The sequence below is a fragment of the Crocuta crocuta genome, unplaced genomic scaffold (assembly GCF_008692635.1).
Source record: "Crocuta crocuta isolate KB4526 unplaced genomic scaffold, BGI_CrCroc_1.0 scaffold131, whole genome shotgun sequence".
NCBI classification, from domain to species: Eukaryota; Metazoa; Chordata; class Mammalia; order Carnivora; family Hyaenidae; genus Crocuta; species Crocuta crocuta.
In genome coordinates, this window is record NW_027528977.1 from 10,318,695 (window position 1) to 10,338,781 (window position 20,087).

At 53.0% G+C, this 20,087-nt stretch overlaps 1 protein-coding gene across 2 annotated transcripts; it reads left to right on the plus strand.

Annotated features, from left to right (window-relative positions):
* The first annotated feature begins 10,625 nt into the window (after nucleotides 1-10,625).
* Nucleotides 10,626-19,739, plus strand: SNCB (synuclein beta). Of its 2 annotated transcripts, none has more exons than XM_077757124.1 (6): nucleotides 10,626-10,898; nucleotides 11,541-11,670; nucleotides 14,464-14,505; nucleotides 14,729-14,847; nucleotides 18,917-19,006; nucleotides 19,382-19,739. In XM_077757124.1, the coding sequence occupies exons 2-6, from the start codon at nucleotides 11,550-11,552 to the stop codon at nucleotides 19,412-19,414; spliced, it is 405 nt and encodes a 134-aa protein (XP_077613250.1). In that variant the 5' UTR covers nucleotides 10,626-10,898; nucleotides 11,541-11,549; the 3' UTR covers nucleotides 19,415-19,739. The 2 variants fall into 2 exon arrangements, with proteins under 2 accessions (XP_077613250.1, XP_077613251.1); XM_077757125.1 differs by lacking the exon at nucleotides 10,626-10,898 and adding an exon at nucleotides 11,226-11,399.
* The last annotated feature ends 348 nt before the right edge of the window (nucleotides 19,740-20,087 follow it).

A 20,087-nucleotide genomic window follows, 5' to 3' on the forward strand; every position in this document is an offset into this window, starting at 1 on the left:
GAGTTTCTTCTTTTAAATACGTAATCATTTTGGGTCGCCTGGGTGGCTTACTCTGGTTAAGCGTCCAACTTCAGCTCGGGTCATAATCTCCTGGTTCATGAGTTTGAACCCCACATTGGTCTCTGTGCTGAGAGCCTGGACCCTGCTTCAGATTCTGATTCTCCCTCTCTCTGTGCCCTTCCCCAGTTCTGTCTTTCTCTCTCTCAAAAATACTTAAAAAAATTTTTTTAAACACCTAATCACTCAGAAACTGGGAGACTATTAAAAATCTACATTTTTGGTTACTCTTGAAAATTTGGGAAGGTCTCCCAACACTGGGGCCTCCACCTCATGGGTCCACGATCCAGTACGCTTTCTCTCTGCCCTTCTTTCTTCCCACCCCAGGCCCACTGCGCTTCTGCTCTTCTGAGTGTTCTCACCCAGCCTTGATGAGGAAGGGGGAGGGACAGTGCAACAGTTCAAATCCTCCCTGCCCTGACCTTAGCCAAGTACCTGAACCTCGGAGTTTTCAGTTTCCCTGTCTGTAAAATAGGAATGTTAATGATAAACAGTTCAGAAGCTTACTGTATTAAATGATAAAACTTCATAAAGCCCTGAAAACAGGGCCTGCTGCAATCAATACAAATCAGCTGAGGGCTACCCTAGGGTGCAGGAGGGAAAGGGGAGGGAGAAGAGAGAAGAAAAGCTCTGGCTCTGACTCCCCTTTCCCTGCCTTCTCAGCAGCACCCTTTTCTGCAAGTGCTGAGGCCTCCCTGAATTTCTTAAAGCTTCTCACCCTCCCCTGGGCCACTTTTAGGGTCTGAGATCTATAAAGTAACCAGTCTCTTACCCGCTCCCTCACCCAGGGAAGTCCCTGACCACCTGGAGTCAATATCCATCCAAACCACATCTAAGCTCCCCCATGGGGCTAGGTGCTAGGAGTGAGGAGCAAATAATGAGTGACCCCTGTGCTCTGCTCTATCAGGCAAGCCAAACATCAAGTGCTTTCACAAAGACCTATGTAATCACTAATGCAGACCTCTGAAGGAAAGGAATTCACAGATGGGAAAAGATAAAGTCCACAACCTGACCTGGGGGATTTAGAGTGGCAGCTCTCAAAAGAAGTGGGGGGTGAAAAGAGGCAGAGGCAGTTCTCAAGTGCACAGATCAGAATCACCTGCAGGGCTTGTTAAACAAGCTTCTGGGCCTTTCCCCCAGAATTTGGTTCTTTAAGCCAGGCTTGAACCTGAGAATTGGCATTTTTCTCTCTGTTTTTTTTAACGTTTATTTTTGAGAGAGAGACCCCATGCAAGCAGGGGAGGGGCAGAGAGAGGAAGACACGGAACCTGAAGCAGGCTCCAGGCTCTGAGCTGTCAGCACAGAGCCCAATGCGGGGCTCAAACTGATGAACCATGAGATCATGACCTGAGCCAAAGTCAGACACTTAAGCGACTGAGCCACCCAGGAGCCCCTGAGAATTGGCATTTCTAAGAAGTTCCCTGAGGATGCTGGTCAGGAACCTCATTTTGAGAATCACTAGCTTAGAGGCAGTTCATGGATGAGGTGATGTTTGAGCTGATACCTAAAGCATGAGCAAGAATTAACTAGGGGGGTGGAGAAGGGCATCGCAGGGACTGGGAACAGCATGTGCAAAGGCCCTGGGGAAAGGGAACATGAGGCACTAGAGGGAAAAAAGAAAGACCAGTGTGGTTGATGCCTAAAGGAGAAACAGAGAGTAAGTCTTGATCTTAGGAAAGTGAAGAGCCACTGAGTGCTTCAAGTGGATATAGATGGGCTTTCCAGCAAGTTCTATGGGCTGCTGTGTAGGAAACAGACCCTGTGGTAGCAAGAGTGAGTGGGAGGAGATCTATTAAGTTGCTAATGTAATTATCCAGGTGACAAGGCTGGTGACAGGGAAGATGGAGAGAACATGATGGATTTCAGAGGTGTTTTGAAGGAAGATTCCGTGCTGTTTGGCAATGGATAGGCTTTGGAGAGGTGAGGCACAATGTCCCAACTCCCTGCTGCTACCTAACAAACCACCCCAAAGTAATAGCTTGAAACAGCAATAATTGTCATTTTGCTCACAGATCTACAATTCAGGTCATGCTCAATAGGGACAGCTCACCTCTGCTCAAAATGCTATCAGTTGGAGTGGCTTACAGGCTGGGGCTGGAGTCATCCGTTCCCTCAGCGGGGCAGTTGGTGCTGGCTGTCAGCTGAGACCTCAGCTGGGAGCGTTGGCTGGGACAGCCCTATGTGCCTCTCCATGTGGCCACTTGGCTTCCTCACAGCATGGTGGCTAGGTTCCCAGAAGCGGCATCCCGAGAGATGGGAAGCAGAGGCAGCCAGTTTCTTAAGGCCTGAGCCCCAAACCTGGCACAACATCATGTCCGCCGTATTCTAGTAGTGTCCCAGGGCGCACATTCAAACACAGGGACACAATCCCACCTCCCAGTTGGAAGAGTATCAAAGAATTTTGGACAGAGAATGCACCAGAGGAGGGCCAGGCTTGGGGAAAGATCATGAATCTAGATTTGATGGAGAAAAAGGGAGAAGGACCCTCTCCAAGTGCCAGACATGGTCTTGGTGCCATAGAGCACTGGCCCAGAGCCTGGCATGGAACGATCCTGGCAGCCACAGCACCCCTTCCCACACCTTCCACATCTTCCAGCACAGGGCAGCCCATGGAGTCTGGAGTTAGGTGACTAAGGAGTGACTAAGGAAAGTCCCAGGAGCAAACCCCCCGGCCCTATAGGGTCCTATCGGTTGAACAAGCTGGGGCTCTTGAACCCCAATCCTACCATGCTGTTCCTAAAATGTCTTGAATCTGCCCATTTCTCTTACTCCCACTGCCACAACTCCAGGCAAGCCTTGCCATCTCTGGCCTGGGCCACTGCCCAAGTCTCTCCTAACATTCTCCTTGCTTCTACTTCTACCTCCCTATAGAACATTCTCCACTTGCCTCAGAGGGCTCATTTAAAATATTAATCTGATCGCTTAACTCATCTGTTTAAAACTCTGAAGGACACCCAGGATGTGATCCAAAGCCCAGGTTCTGGGCCTCCTAGTTTCTGCATGATCCAGCCTCACAGTACCTCAAGCACACTGATCCTCCAACAGGCCAGATTTGCTCCGGCCTCAGGGCCTTTGCACTTGCCATGTCTCTTCCAACTGTTTGTGTGCCTGACTTCTCTTTGTCCTTAAGGCTTGGCTCAAATGTCATCTTTTTTAAAAGCTTATTTTTATTTCTTTTGAGAGAAATACAGAGATCAAGGAGGGGAGGGGAGAGAGGGAGGGAGACAGAATACCAAGCAGGCTCCATGCCCTGTCAGCACAGAGCCCAACGTGGGGTTCGAACTCACAAACCATGAGATCATGACCTAAGCCCAAATCAAGAGTCGGGTGCTTAACTGACTGAGCCACCTAGGGTCCCCTCAAATGTCACCTTCTTAAGGAGGTCCTCCCTGACCACCTCACCTGAAGTAGACCACTCTCCATGCCATAACTTACTGAGTTGTTGGATCACTATGTTGTAAACCTGAAACTAATGAACATTTTGTGACAACTATACTTCAGTGAAAAATAAGGTAGATCACTCACTCTCCCCCATGCACTCTTTAACTCCTCACTCTGTTTTATTTCCTTCTTAGCCCTTAGCATCACTCATTCATTCAGTCAGCTATCTATTCAACAAATACTGACCCAGCAGTTACTTTGTGTCAGGCACTGTTTCAGGCACTGGGGAACACAGATGTGAATAAAATGGATGGTTCCTCTTGCTTCACAAGGCCCCGGGACTAAGCCCTTGGACCTCATCTCTGCTCTGTCAGCACTTGCCATTTTAGGATCTCCTCCAGTCATGGGCATCAAACATCACCTATCCAGTATACCTCTGGCCCCACGTGAAATCCCGAAGAGCACATCCAACAGCCTGTTCCCAGCTCCACCCAAGTATCTAATTTGCATCTGTCTCCGGCTTATTGCACCCAGAGCCCAATTCCTGACCGTCCCCTGTCCCCAGACCTGCTCCTCCCACCATCTTCTCCATCCTCCCAATAGCTCAGCCAAAAATTCTGGAATGATCCTGGACCCCTCTCTTTCTAACCCATCAGCACATTATTATCTCAGCTCTACTTTTTTAATGTTTTTTTATTTTTGAGAGAGAGAGAATGAGCAGAGGAAGGACAGAGAGAGAGGGAGACAGAAGATCCAAAGTGGGCTTCACGCGACAGCAGCAAGCCTGATGCGGGGCTCAAATTCACGAACCCTCATGAACCGGGAGATCATGACCTGAGCAGAAGTCAGTCATTCAACTGACTGAGCCACCCCGGCACCCCAGCTGTACTTTAAAACGTATCCAGGATCCAGCCACTTCCATCCACCTCCCATCGCCCCAGCCCAAGTGGCTGTCGTCTTCCCTGTATTATGATGATGACATCCGAACTGGTCCCCAGCTCCCACCTTTGCCTAGGAACAATCTGTCCCTACACAGTGACCATTAAAAGTGAGAGGGGCACCTAAGTGGCTCATGGCTCATCGGTTAAGCATCTGACTCTTAATTTTGGTGCAGGTCATGATCCCAGGGTTGTGGGATCGAGTTCCGTCTCAGGCTTGCACTGAGTCTTGCAGAGTCTGCTTATAATTCTCTCGCTCTCTCTCTCAAATTAAAAAAAAAAAAGGGAAAAAGATCACAGGGTTCCTCTGCTCACAGTACGAGGGTTTGCACGGCCCCAGAATCGCTCAGCCTCCTCTCCTACTCACTCTGCTCCAGTCATGCCACCTCCTGAAAGGTCTTCAAACGTGCGCGGCACACTCCTGCCTCAGGACCTTACACTGGTTCTGCCCTCAATTCCTAACTCAAGTAAGGCCTTCCCTGCCCCCTGTATGTAACTGTCCAAGCCCTCCGCTCCATGCCAGCACTTTCCATGCCCTTCCTTACTCTTCTTCGCTTCCTGTCCTGACACACCATATAGTTCACTTATGGTGAACTATAAATAGTTACTTATTTTCCTTATCTGCCTCTTTCTACTAGAACATAAGAACCCAGGCCTCTTTCCTTCACAGCTGTGTTCTCTAGTACCTAAAGCAGGGCCTGGCTCTAAGCAAGTACTCGGAGGCCAGAGAGAGGAGGCAGAGTTGACCATTAGATGAGCCAGGTGGACATCCCTGATTTGGCCAAGAGCAACACAAACGAAAACATCTTATTTGGTCACTAGTTCTTTTGGTGTCTGTCGCTTCCTTCCAGAATGTTAAGTTTTAGAAGAGTGGGGACTTCATTGGTCTTGTTTTCTGCTGACTCTCTGGTACCCAGAACGGTACCTGGCACATGGTGGGCACAGGAAAAGCTGATTGAAAAGAATAGATGCCAGTGGCCAGCTATATGACTTCCCCTCTTTGGGTGTTGGCTCCATCATTCGGAAAATGGGATTAAAAATGCCGGTTCTAAAGGACTGATTTCAGGAATTGATGATATAATGGCTGTCGTGCCTGGGACGTGGTAAATGTCCCCCATTCATCTCTCTGTTTTCAGCCCCCACCGGCCTGCCTGTCTCCCCCCACAACACACACACACACACACACACACACACACACACACACACACACACACACACACCCCGAGGCCTCCGGACAGCAGGAATGTTGATAAATGTTTAATCGCTCTGTCAGACACCACACACAGAGTTATAACAGCCCATCTGGATACTCGCAAAACCCAGCCAGGGCTGGGATCACCAGGATCCTCGTGATCCTCTTAAGAGGATGCTTTCACTCCAGCTGCTCCAGCTGCTCCAGCGAGGATTTTCTCCCAACCCTTCCCTCCCCCAGGCTTCACTAACCGTTCTCCTTAGTACATCCTCAGGAAGAGGAGACTGAAGAGAGGAATGGAGAGGCCCATTTCCCTGGGGGAGAGAGAATGGGAACAAGGAGGGGGCCCTGAGAACTCATGTGTTTAGGACCTGGCCAGAAAGAGGCCCAGGGGCTTGCTGTAAAGGGGGAAGGGGGAGGTTGCAGGCAGCCACGTGACCCAAGGTGAAGAATCCATTGTGCTAGAAAGTGGCGGCCCAGTAAGCATGCTGCCTTCTTCTGGAGACAGTACATATAGAGACAAAAATATGTAGCAGATGTTAACACCTGGTTGATCTAGATGAAGAATATTTGGGTGTTCATTTTATTAATATTGCAACTCTTCTGAAGATTTTATTCACTGTACTATGCTTGCGACTTTTCTCTAGGTTGGAAGTTTTTCAAAGTAAAAAATGTTGGGGGCAAAAAGAAATAGTGACAAAGATGCGAGTGGCCCACTCAGTAACCATTCTCCCCTTCTCATACTTTGATTCAGGGAAGTCATATGCCTGGCTAGATGACCACTCTTTTCCAGCCTCCCTACAGCTAGGCATAACCAAAGACCTTCAGAAGTTGTTAGCTTCCAAAAATTCCTTGTGAGAGAGACACCTGGCTGGTGCTCTTTAACCCTCCTTCCCCTCCTTCTGCTTTCTGCATAGATATGATGGCTGGAGCTGCAGCAGCTATCTTGGACCACGAGATGACCTTGAAGGTAGAATCCAAGTACTAAGAATGGGGGAGCAGGAAGATAGGAGTCTAGGTTCCTGATGGAGGTGAAGTCATCAGAACAACTGTGGCTTGCCCACCTCTGGACTTCTGTAAATGAAAGAATAAAAACCTGCTTTGCCTAAGCTTCTGTATTAGCAGCCAGATGAACTGCCTGCCTGGTGCCGAACTTAACCTGTTTTCTGCTCCCTCTGCACTCTGGACTTTTCCACCTGCTGGATCCTCTGCTGAGAATGCTCACCATCATTTGCTTGTAAGGTCCTTCTCATCTTTCAAAACCCAGCCAGAATATCACTTCCTCCTGGAGGCTTTCTGTAGGTCCCCCCTTCCCTCCTGGGCTCCCTACATAGTCCCTGTGCTGCTGTTAAAGTCCATGACAGCCCATTTGCTGTGAATCGGAGAACTCCTTGCTACTTATGACTCTGGGCCCTCGGTTCCATTTAACCAGCTCTCCTCTAATCCTCTTGGTTTCCCTGCTACCATTCCCTCAGCTTCTCTTCTTCCTTGTGCTGCTCCGTCTCAGTCTGTTAGCCAGGTGCTCTGCCCCTGGCCGCACAGCAAGGTTACAGTGCCTCAGCATTCTGTTCTGGACCCTCTCCTTTTCACTCTCCATGTTCTCCTGGGCAACTGCACCCTCCGCATGGCTCCAGCCACCACCTCTGTGCTAATGACCTCAAATCCAGCGGTGTGCTAGGCGGGCTTAGACCAGCTTATGAGAACAGTTATTAAAGCTTCAGGAATTTCTAAGCCAGGTGTTAAAGTCATTATTTAAAAGTTAAATTATATAAACTTGTGGTTATAGAAATTATGCTTAAAACATAATAAACACTCAAGACAGAGCTGTCTAATTATTTTACTATTATCCATACTCTTAGGATTGTTTTTACCTATATAGTGAAAATACTGTAAAAGGCCATACTATGGCCCATCTCTTCCCAATTCTCTGCTCCGTGACATCACATGGACAGTGAAATCAACCATGGGGGTGTGGGGGGTGGAGAATTTATGCCATGGATGTGGGCAACCTCTACAAACCAAAGTATTGCTCTGCTTAGATAGCCATATGTTAAAGATTTCCTAGTATACCATGGCCCAAATCTATATGTGGAGCCAGTCTTGGGTGACTTCCTGAGCTCCAGGCTGAGACATCCTACTCTCTGCCAGCCAGATACATCCTCCAGTTCATCTGTCAAGAACCACACCACCAGCCCCAATCCTGCCCCAAACCAACTCCACGTCACCCCCCACCCCCAAGGCTGCCCCATCTCCTCAATGCCTGTCTCATTTTGCAACAGCATCTCTCACCTGCTGTCCAAGCCAGAAGCCTGGGAACCTTCCCCAACTCATCCTTCTCTCTCGTGATCTTGCTGTGTCCTACCTCCAACCCACCTGTACCTGGTCCACAAAACGCAAATCGCATTGAGGTCTCTCTCGTGCTTAAGATCCTTCAGTGACTTCCCAGTTCCTACAGGAAGAAGTACAGATACCCTTCGTATGGTCTTTCTCTCTCCCTCCTCTCCCTCCTGCTTGGTCCTTCTTCATCACCGATTCTGACATTCAGGGGCTCTTAGTCGAGAGTCACAAAAATTGCTTCTGGCTAATTTAAGCAGACAAGGATTTTATTATCCAACACTGAACTGCTCAGATACTCTCCGGGAAGGCCAGAGTGTCCCCCTTCAAGACAATACAGCCTGAGGGAGCCTGGGTGGCTCAGTCGGTTAAGCGTCTGGCTTCAGCTCAGGTCATGATCTCATGGTTATGGTTTGTGGGTTCAAGCCCTGCATCAGGCTCTGTGCTGACAGCTAGCTCAGAGCCTGGAGCCTGTTTCGGATTTGTGTCTCCCTCTCTCTCTGACCCTCCCCTGCTCACGCTCTGTCTCTCTCTCTCAGAAATAAGTAAAACATTTAAAAATTAAAAAAAAAAAAAGTAACACTGCCTGGAATAAGGCCCCGGATCACACTGCCCAGCAGACCCCCTGCTGCTACAGCTGGGCACGGACAAGGCAGCTTGTCCTGTTGGTGCCGGACACTCCCAGGAGCAGTGTCACCCCTGGAGGGCTGCCACCACCACCACCACCTGCCCTCACCAGAGAAGACTGCCCTCCTTCCCTGCTTCTTCAGGTTCTGAGTCTGGGGCTGGGCTGTCTGGGGCTGAGGTCACAGGTCTTGACAGCAAGAAAGACTAAGAAAAAACTGTCACCCCTAGAGGGGGAGTTGGACCCTGGCTCATAAGGTGGGAGACTCCCCCAAACATAGGAAGGCGAGAGTACCAATGCTGAGAGGTCAAAAATAATGACAAATGTCCCTCATTATGCTAGCTTTTTATATTATACAAGTAAAATACTATTCAAAGTAAAATAGCCAAAGAGCATAAGAAGGAAGGTGAGAAAATGTAAAAGCTTCTCTCCCTGGGTGCTCTCAGCCCCACTTGCCAGGGGCAACTACTGTGAACAGGGTTTTGCAAGTCCTTGCTGGTATGGCCCTTGTATATCTAGATATACGTAAGTATGTATACATTTGTATACAAGGGGTCTGTATATAACTATGTGTGTCTATGTATTGAAATTGACTATTCCGTACATTACAGTTTGGCTCTGTCCCTTTACACCATTTCTTGCTACCCTCCCATGTCAGTACACGTGGGTCCTGCTCATCCTTTCTAACAGCAACATAGCATTTCACTGGACGGATGTAACACAATTAACTAGCCAGTCCTCTACGGATGGACATTGAGATTATTTCCCGTGCTGCAGCGCACATCCTTGCATAAATGTCTTGTGAGTAAATCCGAGGAATAAATTCCTGGAAGGGGAACTGTTGGCTCAAAAGGAGCATGCATTTATGTTTCTGGTAAATGTTGCCAAACTGCCTTCCAAAAAGCATGCACCAATTTGCAGCTCTAGCAGTGGCCTATGAACACTTTATTCCAGGCCCTGCACAGTCTGGCTGCCTCCTCGCCTCCTTGCCTGTTACTTACACACCCTGCATTTCCAGCCACAGTGCCTTTGCCCATGCTATGCCCGCAGCCTAAAATACCCTTCCTGCCTGTCTGCCAGGTAAAAATCTTACCTCTCCCATGAGACCCATCACAGATGTCACCTCCTCTGTATAGACTTTCCTGACTCCCTTAAGCTGTCAGAGTCCCCTTCCAGGATCCCATAGGTTTTTGGGCATAATTCTATCACAGCTCCAACTGAGGGCCTATGTGTGCCTGGCATTCTATGGCCATTTGACAATCCCCACCATAACACACACCAAAAAAGTGGTCTTGTCCACCTCCTCATTCCTTCCTGGCTCTCCAGCTCTACTTCCTTTTATCTTTTCCTAAGCGCCATCCTGCCTCAGTGCCTTTGCACTTACAGTTCCCTCTCTGGATCTTGTCCATGTTGGCCTTGGTCCCTCTTTGGGGTCTCTGCTCCCATTGGCCTCACAGAGGCCTTCCCTGGACATTCTGTCCCAAGCACCTCCTCTAGTCATTCTGTTACATCAGCCACCATTCATTATCTTCTTAACACTCCTCACAAGCTGAAACAATTTACTTAGGTTTAAGTGTCGACACGTTTGTTTTCTGTCCTGTGTCCCACTTCTGCACGCACACAAACACATCATTGTAAACTCCCCAAGACCAGGGACCTTGTTTTCCTTTTCCACGTCTCCATTGCTTCAAACTTACCTGGCACCTGTCTAAATGCTGAATCAACCTTTGTTGAGCGAATCATCCATCATCCATTATTTTACAGAAAAAGAAACTGGCATTCAGAAAGGAGAGCAGAGTAGCCCAAGGTCCCACAGTTAATAAAAGTACAGCTGAGATTCGAACCCCTTTGAACCCCAAAGGCAACTGCACGCAGTATGTCTTCCCTACTCTTGGCACTCTGCATTGTCTCCCCCGCCAGACTCGGCTTTTGGGGTCAGGACGCGAGTCTGACGCCCAAGGGTCCCCAGAGGCGCGTCGGGGACCGGCCCCGGGAGGCCAGCGGGCTCCGCCGAGATGTCACCCTCCCCGCCCCCTGTCAGTCAGGCTGAGGGGGCGGCGCGGCCGCCAGAGGGGGCGCTGAGCTCAGAGCTGCCGCAGCGCCCGAGCGGGAGCCGGAGTCGGAGCGTGCGAGCTAGCAGGGCGCCAGGCGCGATCCGTGGCTGGCGACGCACCCAACGCCAGGGCACTGCTGCGCCCCGGCTCAGGGCCCGCGCCCCGCCTGCTGCCGACCGACCTGGGCGCCTAGCGAGGCCCCGATTCCCCATCCGCCCCGAGCCCACCCCAGCCCGGCCTAGCCGAGCCCCGGCGTCCGCCCGCCGCAGCCGCAGCCGCAGCCGCTGCTCCATCCCGAGCCCGGGCTCAGGTTCCAGGTGAGGCGGCCGCGCTCCGGACGCCCGGGCTGGGGAAGGGCTGGGGATGGAGAGGGGCCTGGGCGGGATGGGGAAGGGGCGGGGAGCGGAGCTGGGGACCCCGCTGCAGAACCGAGAGACCGCTCCGGTAGGTGCGTGTCAGGGTGCGCGCCGGGGTATGTGTGACTGCTGCTCTGTGTCTGCCACTGCCTGGGTGGCCGTGTGGACGTGCGCCCGCGCCCGTGTTCGTGTGTGTCAGGGTGTCCGTGCGCGTCTGAACGTCTGCGTGTCCTGTATGTGCACGTGAGCGTGTCGGTGGAGCATGTTTGTGTGTATGGTCGTGTGACTCTGTCGTGTGTGTACAGGCAGGCGCCGGGGCTTCGCGCCGAGCCCAACACCCCGGTTCCGCGGGGCTGCAGGTTGCGGGGCCCCGGATAACCGAGGCAGTGTCTCCTCCCGCGTCCCTGGGTTTCAAGGACGCTAGGACTCGTCGCGGCCCTGTGGCCTCACGCTGGGCAGGGGGTAAGATGGGAGGGGGCTCCCGGCCCAGAAGGGCGCCGGGGTCTCAGGAGGGAGGGGAGAGGGCCCCGGCGTCCCAGGGGGAAGGGCTGGGGTGAGGGTGTGCGGCCAGCGCATCCCTGCCCGTGTGTTCGCCCTCCCCAGGCCGCCAGGATGGACGTGTTCATGAAGGGCCTGTCCATGGCCAAGGAGGGCGTCGTAGCCGCCGCCGAGAAAACCAAGCAGGGGGTCACCGAGGCCGCCGAGAAGACTAAGGAGGGCGTCCTCTATGTCGGTGGGCAAGGGGCAGGGCTTTGGGGCTACCGGGTTCCCGTGTCCTTGGAGGGAGAGTGGCCGGGGTCCTTAGAGGGAGGGAGTTGGGGGGAGGGGTCTGGGCAGGAGAATATGAGTCAGCAGATGGGGCGGGGTCAGCAGGGGTCACCGGGGACACCCCCAGCTGAAGGAAGCCTGGGCAGGTGATGATACCTATGGGAAGAGGGGAATGGTGGGAAGAGTTGGTGAAGGTGGGGTTCAGGGCCAGGGGCCAATGCATTGGTCAAAGCGGTAGCGTTTTTGTTGTTTTTTTTTCTTATTCCTCACATGATGAATAGTTACCTGGTGGTGTTGAGCTCTTACTGTTTGCGGAGAACTGTCAAATGCCATATGCCCGTTACCTCACTTTTGCTCCTGGCCCATTCCACAGAGGTTTAACTATCGTGCTCAAGGTCACAGCTGCTGAAACCCGAAGCTGGAGTTTGAGCCAAGCTTTACGGACTCCAAAGCCCCTCTCCTTGTAGGCCCTCCCTCCTGTATCACTGGGCGCTCCTCTCCAGCTACTTCCACCTCTGCGTTGCTCTGAGGGTCTTCCTGCCTCCCGATGCCTGTGGTTGCACCATTGCCCTCTCTCCTCTGGGCCCATCCTCCTAGCAGCTTCCAGCAGTGTCAGGAGAAAGGCCAAGTGGTTGAAATCTCTCACCCTAAGTGTGAGAGGAGAGGGAGCCCGCAGCGTCATTTGCATAAGGGGATGCAGGGCCCCAAACTGAGAATTACTGAATTTATACGGTGATTCAGGACTTACTAGTGTGTAGTAGGCAGAATTACCCTTCATGTGCGCTGAAGAGGGTTGGTTAATTTGCCCAGGTTTGTGGAAGATTTGGGATGGTGGTAATGTGAAAAATATGTGTTGACTTTTTGCTAGGTACTAGTTAGTAGCTGCTGACTCTCCCGACAGTGATACAGATCATTCCCATAGTGGAATGTGACGTCAGATGGCTGGGATGGGGACTCCTTCAGTAGGGGAATCAAAGAGGGTGGCATTTGAGCTGAACCCCAAAGAATAAGGAGCTGGGCGCAGGAGGGGAGTTGGAGGAAGCAGAAAGGGCCTGAAGGAGACAGGCCTGGAGAGCAGAGGGCAAGAAGCAAGGGTAGGGGATGAGATCAGAAAAATGGGCAAGAGCCAATTCATGAGAGGGCCCTTGTGGGCCAGGGCAAAGGATTATTACAACTGCCATGAGAGATGGTAAGCTGGGGGCTGACAGGATCTGACTTCAGTGCAGCAAGGTTCCTCAGGCTTCTGGGGAGAGACCAGATGCAGGGAGGCCTGCTGGGAGGCAGTACAGCCGGAAGATGAGGGGTGGCTGGAGCTACGGCACAGGTGATGGAGACGAGGCATGGGCTCGAGCCCACACCTGCCAGGCCCCAGCTTTGGCCTCCCTCCTGCCTCCCCCTACCCAGCCCTTTCACTCCTTTGGATCCCTGGCTCCCTGACGCGGTCTCCCTGCTAACAGACTCAAAGCACCCCCTTTCCCTTAGTTTGGCACCTCCTACTCCTCCCGCTGCCCAGGAAGCCCTGACGGCCACCAGTTCCCACACATTAAAACCTCGGCTTCCTATAGCCACAGTTCACGGTCCCACCTCAGTCTGTATTTCCATCTCTGCAGACACACAGACAGCATTGATGTGCTCTGTGCAGGTCCAGAAAGCATACCTCACTGTCCCTTGTCTGAATGGTTTCTGGTGCCTGAATATCCTCCCCAGGATCCTTTCTGTGTACCCACCTGCTCCCCATTTGTCAAGGCGCAGACAGTGCCTCTTCCCCATCACATACCCTTGGAGGCTGGGAGCCCCCTCCCGACTACCTGAGTTCCAGGACGCCAAATCTGCCCTTCTCTTAGCCCCATATGACATGGGCCATTGGCCCAAGGTGTGACACAGAGCAGGTGACGACAAATGTTTGTGAGAGGAATGACTGGGTACAAGGAGCCCGCCCCCTGCTGTCTTGGTCTGGCTGACCTTGGCCCGGAGAACCCTTCCTTCCCATGCTGCCCTCTCTTCCTTCCACCAGCCTCAGCCCTCCCAGACACCCACTGACCTATGCTGGGGTCTGCCAGCTGTTGTCTGCGTTGCCAAGTCCTCAGTATCGGAGACTCCCCACTTCCCCGAGGGCTTCTGCCCCCCCACCTCAGATCAGGCCATCTAGCCTTTCCCAGAAGCTACCCTCCTGAGAAGGCCTAGCCAATGCTACGGGTGTCAGTCTCTCTCATACCCAGCATGCACCTGAGACACCCCTCACGTCACCCGGAAGGAGGAATTCACACCCCGGTTAGGAGAGGAGTCTTTAGCAGAAAGCGGAAGTTGGGGGCTGATGGGTGTGAGTGTCCATAGGTGAGATGTGGGCAGTCAGGCATCAAGGGCACCAGAGGGACCTTTCCAAATATGAACCCCTCAGCTCCAGCCCCACCCCCACCCCCACTCCCACCTGCTCACCCTGGATGAAGAGTTAAATGAAACGAGGAGGTAGAGTGCTGGCTCTCAGGCGACATGCCCCAGAGAGGTGCAGGTATCGGTTCAGGCGGAGAAGGGGCAGACCGTGGGGGGTGGGGGGGACTCACAGTCCTCAGGAAGTGGGTGTGGAGGGCTCAGTGCAGCGATGAAGGGTGTGCCTATGGGATCTGCCCAAGGAGGCAGTGATGAGGCCAGGACGCCCACTGTTGTCTGGGTCCCTCTGCCCACTCTGTAACCACGGTTCTTGCCAGAGCGTCTCTTCTCTCAGCTCAGAGTCCTTATGTGTGTTCCTTTTTCCCTGCAGGAAGCAAGACTCGAGAGGGGGTGGTACAAGGAGTGGCCTCAGGTACCAGCCCAGCCCTGGCACAGCCCCCTTCCCACACCTCGGGCCTGGGATCTGGCTGGGATCTGGAGGTGGGGGGCTGGTGGTGGAAAAGGGCACCCCCAAAGATTCCTGAGAGTGTGCTCTGTGAGGGAGGCAAGCCCTGGGACACCACAAGGGAGAGATGCATCTATGTGTGCTTCACCTTGGCCCCCAACCGCCTTCCCAAATCCTCTACCTGCTCCAGTGGCTGAAAAAACCAAGGAGCAGGCGTCACATCTGGGAGGAGCCGTGTTCTCTGGGGCTGGGAACATTGCAGCAGCCACAGGCCTGGTGAAGAAGGAGGAATTCCCCACTGATCTGAAGGTGAGCTATCCTCTCACCATGCACGCACACACACGCACACGCGCACACACATGCCGGGCACACCTATACCGGTGCCACCAGGCTGCCGGCTCCTCCAGCTAGCCTGGGGCACACCTTGTCTCATGTTCTGCAGGGCCCTGCTAGACTCAGCTCAGAAGGAGTCCGCATGAAGCTGTGTATGAATGTGGTGCTGCCTGTGACAGTGACCCAGATCTGATTGCATACATGTATCCTGCTTGTGAGTGTGATCACTTAGGGCCACGTCTGCGTCTCACTGATTGTTTATTCATTTCTTGTCATGCAACAAGTATCCATGCCAGAGAAGAATTATTCTAGAGGTTGCTGTGGTGCACATGTTCCCATGTTCATGGACCTGACTCCGTAGTGGGAGAAGGTAGACAGTAAAAAGCCAACCAATAAGCAAGCTGGTTTCAGACAAGGGATAAGTGTTATGAAGAAAAGACAAAGGTGATGCAATAGAGAATCAAGTGATAAGGGGTCTACTTTAGCTGAGAGGGCTTCTCTGACAAGGCGACATGTGAGCCGACCCCCAAGGGATGAGGCAAGCTGTGTGACAGTTGTATTTCGGGTGGTAGGAACAGCATGTGCAAAGGCCCTGAGGCGAGCATGAGCAAGTGTTGGCCATGGTGGAAGGGTGAATTGTGCATCACATATTTGTGCAGGCATGTTCCTCCAGGGGTAGTGATGGTGGCCACCCACGTGTGCATGAAGGCAGATACCTTCTACACTACAGTGTAAGAGCTGAGTTCTGAAGCAATGCAGAGTTGGGTTTGAATCCCAACCCCACTGCATCCTGACTGTGTGACCGTGGGCAGATCCCATCACATCTCTGAGCTGGACTCTTTGCCTTTAAGACAGAAGATGAATGGAATAGGACTCTAACATAGATTAGGGAGAATATATATCAGAGGTCCTCAAAACTTACATGAGCATCAGCATCATCAGGAGGTCAGGTTAAAATGCAGACTGGTGGCCACATCCCTAGAATTTCTGATTCTGTAGGTCTGAGGTCGGACCCGAGAGTTTGCGTTTCTAACAGGTACCCAGGGGATGCTGATGCTGTGGGTTCAAGGACCACACTTTGAGAACCACTGAGGTAAAGCGCCTGGCTTGCATACAGTGAGTGCTTAGTGAAAGATGATAGCCCTGTGATCATGTGAGTGATTCATACCTGCCCCCAGGGGCTCACATTCCCACAGGTGTGCATGGAAGTGTACCACCGTGACAGTGCACTCTATGGGCCTCTGTGTCTGCCAGAAATTCCTCCTGGGAGGTGCTCCGTGTCTGTCCACATACAAGTGCAAACTGCCTTTGTGGGCATGAGGGTCCCCTTCAACTTTTGGTTTGGGAGATTAGGTACATTCTGCATGAGTGTATCCACTGGGCTCTGGGAGGAGACCCCACACCACCCTTCACTGCAGATGTTTGACACAATTGGTCCTTTGCCCTGTTGGAAGTCTGGGACTTGACTCAGAAGTTCTGGTTCAAGTCCTGCCTATGCATTTCACCAGCTGTGTGACTTCCCATTTATTATCGTTATTTCCGGAGATCGCTCCCATTCATTGACGTCCTGTATGGGCAGGCAGTGTTCTAGACACAGAGAAACTCCACAACTAGCCCACTTTATAGATGAAGGAACAGAAGCCCAGAGAGGTGAGGTGACTTGCCCAAGATCCCAGTTCCTGCCAGCCTCTCTAAGAGGGTGGCTGGGAAGATAAACTCAGATTGCGTCACCGGAGCTGCTTGGTGCCGGCACAAGGCTGGTGCCCTGTGCTGGGAGCTGGGGTGCAGAGAAAGCCAGGTCTGAGTTGTCAGCCTCGAGACTATTTGTGAGGGGCCTTTGCACAGAAGCATTTCTCTCAGATCTCCTTCCTCCCACCAGCACTCCTGACACCTGCTCTAAGGGAGCTCAAGACCATGGATTTCCTATTTAAACAGTGGCCCTTTGGGGCTGCCAGGCATGGGGAGCCCGTGCAAGTCCAGGGTGCACATTTCTTAGTGCCTCCGCTTGCCAACCTGCTCACGTACATTATCATGGAACCCTCCCCACATTTCTAGTCTCACTTCCCATCCAAGGCAACTGAGTTCACAGGTGAAGTGACTTACCTGATGCCAAATAGCTAGTGAGTGGCCAGGCTGGGATGTTTTTTAAGAAAACTTTTCACTGAAGTACAACATACATGCAGAAAGCACACAGCCCCATGAAATTTTCAGAGGGAACCCCCCCCCATGTAACCAGCACCCACATCAAGACACAGATCATCAGCCCCTCAGAAGCCTGCCTTAGACCTCCTTCCAGCCTCAAGCACCCCCGGGCCTAGACTAGGGTAAGATGAGTGAGGCGTCTGGGGCACAAAATTTGAGGGGGTCTCATTTGCATGGCCTTGGGAGTGAGTACCTTCTTAACATTTGCACCCTTATTCACTCGCCTTTGTCCTGGCCCTGCCTCCCCCTCCAAGGGCAATTGCTTCTTGACTTCTGACGCCACAAATGAGTTGAGTATTTTTCAACTTCATATAAATGTTATCAAGTACATGCTCTTCTGTACGTAGCTTCTTTCACTAGCAGTGTGAGATTCAACCATCCATGGTATGCATTGTCATTCTTCATTCTTGCGCCGCACCAGCCATCAGTGATTAACCACGGTGCACACCTCCATTCTACTGTTGTTGACATCTGGGTCGCTTCCAAATGATGTGATCAAGCTGCGATTTTTTTTTAAAGAAAGGTTTAAAGTTTATTTATTTTGAGAGAGAGAGAGAAAGTAGGGGAGGGGCAAAGAGAGAGAGGGGGAGTGAGAGAATCCCAAGCAGGGCTTCGCACTGTCAGCATGGAGCCCGACGCGGGGCTAAAACTCACGAACCGCAAGAGCATGACCTGAGTCGAAATCAAGAGTCAGACACTTAACCGACTGAGCCACCCAGGCGCCCCCATAAGCTGAGATTTTTTAATACTGGGTGACCCTGAGCAAACTAATATTTCCCCACCTCCTAGGTCTTGGTGTACCCATCTGTACACTGGGGGAAATGAGCCAGGTCAGGAGCTATAAACTCATGTGCCCCCAGGGCCCCCCTACACTGGTAGTGTGAAGGAACTGAAGCTGTCTGGATTGGGAAAGGCAACTAGACTGCAGAGGTGGTCAGGCAGGTCTCAGTGCCAGTCCCCAGCCTCCCAAGATTATTATCTCTGCCCAGTAGGAAGGGACAATGGTTCTCTGTGGAAAATGGGGAGGGGAGGTGGGATAGCCCTACCTACAGATTCCCCCAAGGCTCCAGGAGTGTGGCAGCCCGCATGTCGCCTCGTGCAGCCGTGCATGGACCCCAGGTAATTGGGTGTGCTGTGTGCAGCTAGCTCAGTCTTGTGTTTGTGCACATACATGTGCTCACCTGCAGGTGGCTGGCCGTGTGTCTGGCAGCCCCTACTTGTGTGCCTGCTGGTCTGTACCCGTCTGGGCAGCAGATGCAGGGGGGAGGGGAGAGTCTTAGCTCACACATCCAAGCAACACCATGAGCTGTTGCTTCCAGCTTATCTTAAAATAGCAACAGCTGAAGAAACCAGGCCACACAGGACCCTGGGGGAGGGATGGGTGGAAGGTGGCAGGGGAATGGCTCAGAGCTGCTGCCCAGCCCTGTCTCAGAGCTTCCATCTCCCTCCAGCCCAGAGGAGCCTCCAGGGTTGTCTCTGGGGTCCTGATGCCCAGCAGAGGCTGACACAGAGCAGGTAGGGATAAATGGGTGATTGAGTGCTACCTCCCCATCCTGTCCAGTCCAAATGATGGAAGTGCAGGAGGCTACCTGGCGCGGAGGAGAGGGATATGGAGAGCCTGTCTCCCCTCGCCACTCCCAGCTTCATGGTGATCCGGGGCGATTTCGCCCCTCACACCTTCATTCCACTTGTGAGGCACTCCAAATAAACAACTGAATGAAAACTTTAGGTTGTACTGCCAACAGAGCCCAGCCTTCCCCCAGTCAGCTAAAACCTTCCCAGGGTACAGATTTCAGGAGCATCTCTAGCTGCCCTCACGGCCGTGTCCCTTCTCTGCCTGCAGCCAGAGGAAGTGGCCCAGGAAGCTGCTGAGGAGCCGCTGATCGAGCCCCTGATGGAGCCAGAAGGGGAGAGTTATGAGGAACCACCTCAGGTGAGGGGTGGCAGGGCTGGGGGTTGGGGGGCTTTGGGCATCCCAGAAGATTGCCACCATCCCCAGCTGGGGTGGGAGGAACTTGGTAGGCTAGGGTTGGGCCGGGGAACTTCACACCCCCCTTTTCTAGAACCCAGGCCCTAGAAGGTGGCAGCAGAGAGGGAGGACAGATGGCGCCTAGCACTGGGCCCCAGGCACCCCTGCCCTGGAAAGTCCCAGCTTTCCCCAACTTCCAGGTTCCTCTCCTGCCTGGGAGAGGGGCGTGCACTGCTCCTCCTTGAAGGGGAGGAGTCTCGGGGCCAGAGCCTGGCCACTTGGTCTCCAACCCCTTCCTCTTTTGCTCTTCCCCACTCCACCCCCATCCCTCTGCTGCAGGAGGAGTATCAGGAGTATGAGCCAGAGGCGTAAGGGCCCAGGACGGCCCCCCACCAGCAGCACAATTTCCTCCTTGTCCCCTGCCCCACCCCCCAGAGCCAGGGCTGTCCTTCTACCCCTTTCCCCCAAACACGAGATCTTCCTTTGCTCCGAGGCGCCCCCTCGGAGCCTGTGTTGGTGTCTGTCCATCTGTCTGTCCTACCTGCCCGCATCCAATCCTGGGGCGTGGACAGGGCCGGGGCTGTTGCCCCACCTATGTTACCCCCTCCCCACCGCATCCCGTCCAACGTCTGCGCGGGTGTAGCATGTTCTATGTATTTTTAAACGAAGATCAGAAAGCGACGGCACCCCACACACACCCGACNTGTGGCATGGAGAGTCCCCCACCCCCCGTGTGAGCGTGTCCTGGGTGGGCGGGCCCGGGCGCCTCCCCCTTCGCGTGTCCACGAATAAAGCCAATCTGTCTGTAGCCGCCGCCGCACGGGCAAAGGCAAAGTTGGGCGTAGGGGGAGCGGCCGACGGGCTTCCAGGTCTCAGACTGCTCCACTCCGCTCTTTGGGGCCTGGCACAAGCTCAGGTACAAGACTGACCACCTCGGGCCTCAGTTTCTCCATCTCCTATTCTCCCCTGGGATGACCTGGGGGGAGCGGGTCTACCCAGGCTGGGAACGGCGGTTGGCTAGGAGGCGCGAAGGTGGCCTCAGGCG

Coding starts and splice junctions, on each gene's coding strand:
- SNCB (XM_077757124.1), top strand. CDS start 11,550: ATGGACGTGTTCATGAAGGGCCTGTCCATGGCCAAGGAGGGCGTCGTA. Junction 11,671..14,463: donor GGAGGGCGTCCTCTATGTCG/GTGGGCAAGGGG, acceptor TTTTCCCTGCAG/GAAGCAAGACTCGAGAGGGG. Junction 19,007..19,381: donor GTTATGAGGAACCACCTCAG/GTGAGGGGTGGC, acceptor CCTCTGCTGCAG/GAGGAGTATCAGGAGTATGA.